The sequence below is a fragment of the Pinus tabuliformis genome, chromosome 3_2 (genome assembly GCF_031772625.1).
Source record: "Pinus tabuliformis cultivar Carrire ecotype Pingquan chromosome 3_2, CPIR1, whole genome shotgun sequence".
NCBI lineage: Eukaryota > Viridiplantae > Streptophyta > Pinopsida > Pinales > Pinaceae > Pinus > Pinus tabuliformis.
In genome coordinates, this window is record NC_142302.1 from 713,106,337 (window position 1) to 713,110,621 (window position 4,285).

The 4,285-nt window shown below is 42.9% G+C and overlaps 1 protein-coding gene across 1 annotated transcript; it reads left to right on the forward strand.

Annotated features, from left to right (window-relative positions):
- The first annotated feature begins 338 nt into the window (after nt 1-338).
- On the forward strand, nt 339-3,842 carry LOC149182633 (uncharacterized). The gene is made up of 2 exons (XM_089414618.1): nt 339-1,647; nt 2,422-3,842. The coding sequence occupies exons 1-2, from the start codon at nt 339-341 to the stop codon at nt 3,840-3,842; spliced, it is 2,730 nt and encodes a 909-aa protein (XP_089270744.1).
- The last annotated feature ends 443 nt before the right edge of the window (nt 3,843-4,285 follow it).

Genomic DNA, 4,285 nt, shown 5'->3' on the forward strand with positions numbered 1-4,285 from the left:
AAACCAAATGTGCAAGTAGTACTATTCATAATGTAAGCAAAAAATTAGGCAAACATATGGAATACCTGGAAACCACCAGCCATGGATGGGAGGGAGGTTTAATCACCCTGTGGGATCCGCAAGTAATCAAAATCCTCTCCTCTGAAGCAACTAGATCTTTCATAGCTATAGAAGCTCAGGTGGTAGGAAATTCGGAAACCTATTTGTGTACCAATGTCTACGGGCCTCAGAAGTTAGAAGAGAAATTTATTTTTCTGAGAACTCTGCTGAATCTGAAGCTAAGATATCCCAGAGCGAAGGCAGTCATAGGAGGGGATTTCAATATGATAACTACCCTAATGGAAAAGAAAGGAGGGACAAGGAAACTCAACAAAGATTCTGAAGCCTTCTTAGATTTCATCAATACAGCTAAACTAGTGGATGTCCACCCCAAGAGTGGGGCTTTCACTTGGAATAACAAAAGGGGAGGTGAAAGACAAATTGCTTCTCGACTTGACAGATTTCTAATCTCCGAAAGTATTCTGTTGGAGGGAGTTATAGTAGAATCAGATATACTCCCTAGTGGAGGGTCAGACCATTGGCCCATTTCTCTGATTGCTGCTATCCAGGGCACTCCTAGAAACAAGTCGTTTAGATTTGAGAAATTTTGGCTCACCCATCCGGACTTCATTCAACTTATTGAAAAATGGTGGCATGAACCGGTGGACATCAGAGGTACCAAAATGTACAGATTACAAGGCAAACTGAGATACATCAAAAACAAGATCAAAATATGGAACAAAACAGTCTTTGGGAACATATTCAAAGAAAAAGCCAAATTAGAGGAGCAATTAGAGCAGATACACAAAGGCTGGATCACTGGAGACATTAACCCAGAAACAGTAAACAAAGAAAAAATGTTGATGCAGCAATGGCAGCTTCGTTGCCAACAAGAGGAGACCCTTTGGAAACAAAAGTCCCAGATTCAGTGGCTCAAGGAAGGGGAACATAATACAAAATTCTTCCACAGATCAGCAATGGACCACAGGGGAGCCAATAAAATCCTCAGTCTCAAAAATGAACAGGGAGCCATTCTACAGACACATCAAGAAGTTTCAACCCTGCTTACTACGCATTTCAGCAGCATAGCTCAAGAGCCAGAGGTTGATAGGACAGAAGCAATTGATGAACTCATCAAATCCATTCCCAAGACAATCACTAATGAGCAAAACCTAGCACTAACTCGAGAAATTTCTTTGGAAGAGGTGGAAGAAGCGGTGAAGGATATGCCAAATGATAAAGCGCCTGGGCCTGATGGTTTTACCATCAACTTCTACAAGGCTTGCTGGGACATTGTTAAAACAAAGGTCTGGGAAGTGGTGGAAGACTCTCGGCATTCTGCCTCAATCCTCAAGTCCCTAAATTCTACTTTCCTTGCCCTGATTCCAAAAGAAGAGGAGGCCAACACCCCGGCAAAATTTCGGCCTATCGCTTTGTGCAACGTTATTTATAAAATTATCTCTAAATTCATTGCTAACAGAATGAAACCTATTCTTCCGGGCCTCATATCTGAAGAGCAATCGGGATATGTTGAGGGGAGACAAATTCTGGACAATATTTTACTAGCTCAAGAAATGATTCACACGCTTCACTCCAGGACAATTGCAGGTATGATGATGCAACTTGAATTATCAAAGGCTTATGATAAAGTCAATTGGAATTACCTGGAAGAAATTTTAAAATCTTTCGGTTTTTCCAATCAATGGATAGTGTGGATTTTAGCTCTAATCAAATCTACTAAATTTTCTATTCTGGTAAATGATGCCCCTGCCAATCAATTCTCCCCCTCACGAGGGCTCAGGCAAGGACACCCATTATCACCTTTCCTTTTTTTTATCCTGATGGAAGGTTTAAGCAAACTCATACGCAGCGCTAAAGAGGAAGGAAGTATCAAAGGATTGCAGCCCCTGCCTTCCATTCCAGCGACTACTCACCAACAATTTGTTGATGATACGATGTTACATGGTACTCCCACAGTCAAAGAAGCCTTGGGCTATAAAAGGATCCTCAATCTTTTCAGCAAAGCTTCAGGTATGGAAGTTAATCTATCTAAATCCACCATCTTCTTTTTCAATACGCATTTAGCAGTGCAAAAAAATCTCTCTACCATTCTAGGCTTCCGGAGAAGCAGCCTGCCCTCTAGGTACCTAGGAGCTCCTCTAACGGATAAACCCTGGCAAAAAACTCATTGGGAGAAGATCCTAGCTAGCCTGGAGAAAAGATGCCATCATTGGACCCACAGGGCCCTCAATTTTGCTGGTAGGCTAGTCTTAACCAAAGCAGTCCTGCAAGCTATTCCTCAATATATGCTCTCCATAATTCCTGCTCCCAAAGGAGTCCTTCAGCAAATGAGGGTGATCCAGAGAACTTTCTTATGGTCAGGAAATGCAGAGAAGAAAAAGTGGGCACTAGTGGCATGGAATAAAATGTGTAAGCCCAAACAACTGGGAGGGTTAAACCTGCTAGACCCCTCCACCATCAATAGGGCCTGTGGGGCTAAGCTGTGGTGGAAATGGTTGAAGGAACCCAATCTTCCTTGGGCTAGACATTGGAAGGAAAAATACGCTCCAATGCATAGTATTCAGAACCTGATCAGAATGCAAGAGAATCCAGAAGGCTCACCGATCTGGAACCTAGCAAGGAAAAATAGATACATTATACAAGAGAATAGCTTCTGGGAAATTCACAATGGAAAAACTGCCTTTTTTTGGGAGGATGCCTGGCAACAACTCCCCAAGTTAGAAAGGCCTGAGTTTGCAGGTCTTCAAAGAAATTACCAGGAGCTTGGGAGAACAACGGTGAATCACTATTGGACTCCTAATAATAGGGACCCGGAGTGGAGAACTTGGGCAGTCAATGAAACAGAGAACATGACCGAAGCAAACAATGACATTAGGGACTTGCAAACACTGTTAAACAAAAGAAGAATTAGAATGGCGGAAGACAACGACCAACTAAGATGGGGAAAGCAAGGAGGGGGAAATTTCACGCTCAAAGAAGCCAGAAACTGTATCAAAGATTCGGAGCAAGAAGAAAAGGTGAAATGGAGCAACAAGGTCTGGGATTCTCAGTTCTGGCCGAAAATTAAAACCTTCCTCTGGCTCCTAATGCACAGGAAAACTCTCACTTGGGAGAATCTCCGAAAGAAAGGGTTCTGTGGCCCATCTAGATGCCCCATGTGTGAAAAGGAAGAAGAAACAATGAATCATCTATTCAACACATGTGATTTGGCAAACCTCCTGTGGAATTGGGCAGAAACCACTTTGCAGCAAACGGACAGAATAAGAGATTCCATTCAAGAAACCATCAAAAATTGGCGAGGCAATTTCTCCAGTAATCAATTGGTCAACATCATTTGGAAAACCATGCCAGGGTTTATTACATGGTCAATCTGGAAAGAAAGGAATAGGAGAGTATTCTTGAACAAAACCAGAAATATAAATCACTCTATAGAAATTATCATACAAAATATCAGGCAATTGGTTCTTGTCAAAGGCAGACCAGAAAAAGATAATAAAGCATCAAATGGGGACTTACAAATCTTGAAAGCTTTCAACCTAGATAAAGGAACCTTCGCGGCTACCCTGAATCGCCAACAAGAGATAAACACCACTTTAAGCATCTGGAAACGACCACCTTCAGGCTTCCTAAAGCTAAATTTTGACGGTGCGTCGCGGGGTAATCCAGGTCTGGCCGGCATCGGAAGCATTCTTAGGAACAACGAAGGAGAAATTCACTACATCTATAGCAGAGCCTTATGGGAAGGAACCAATAATGAGATGGAGCTCGCAGCGATGGAATAGGGTCTGAGAATTCTTAGGAAATTACAGGCGGGCGCGACAGTGGTAGAAGGGGACTCCCAGCTCACAATTACAGCAGCCAGAAGGATGTATGCGGGAGCTAAAGCAAGCAAAGTTACACAACATTGGTGACTGGCAAAAGTAACAGAGAGTATAGTCAAACATCTTGGGCGTTTGAAAGGTTTAATCTTTCAAGCTGTTCACGGCAAAGCCAATACAGTTGCGGACCATCTGGCAAATTATGGTATAGAGAACCCCACCAGCATCATGGACAGCTGTTGGCAGGACGTCACCTGCCCGGAAGTAAGAAACAAGTGTACCCTGCTCTCGAGGCAGGATATGGTAAATGAAAGATAAGGACAAAGGGACGGCGCTCTATACAGGTATTGAGATATGATTACGATCAATCGTACTGCGGGGAGAATTAAGGGTCGGCAGAAGAATGA

What these genes read in the sequence shown, in the direction of transcription:
- LOC149182633 (XM_089414618.1), top strand. Translation starts at nt 339, where the DNA reads ATGGAAAAGAAAGGAGGGACAAGGAAACTCAACAAAGATTCTGAAGCC. An exon ending in TCACTCCAGGACAATTGCAG is followed by an intron (nt 1,648 to 2,421) that starts GTATGATGATGC and finishes TCTTATGGTCAG; the next exon opens with GAAATGCAGAGAAGAAAAAG.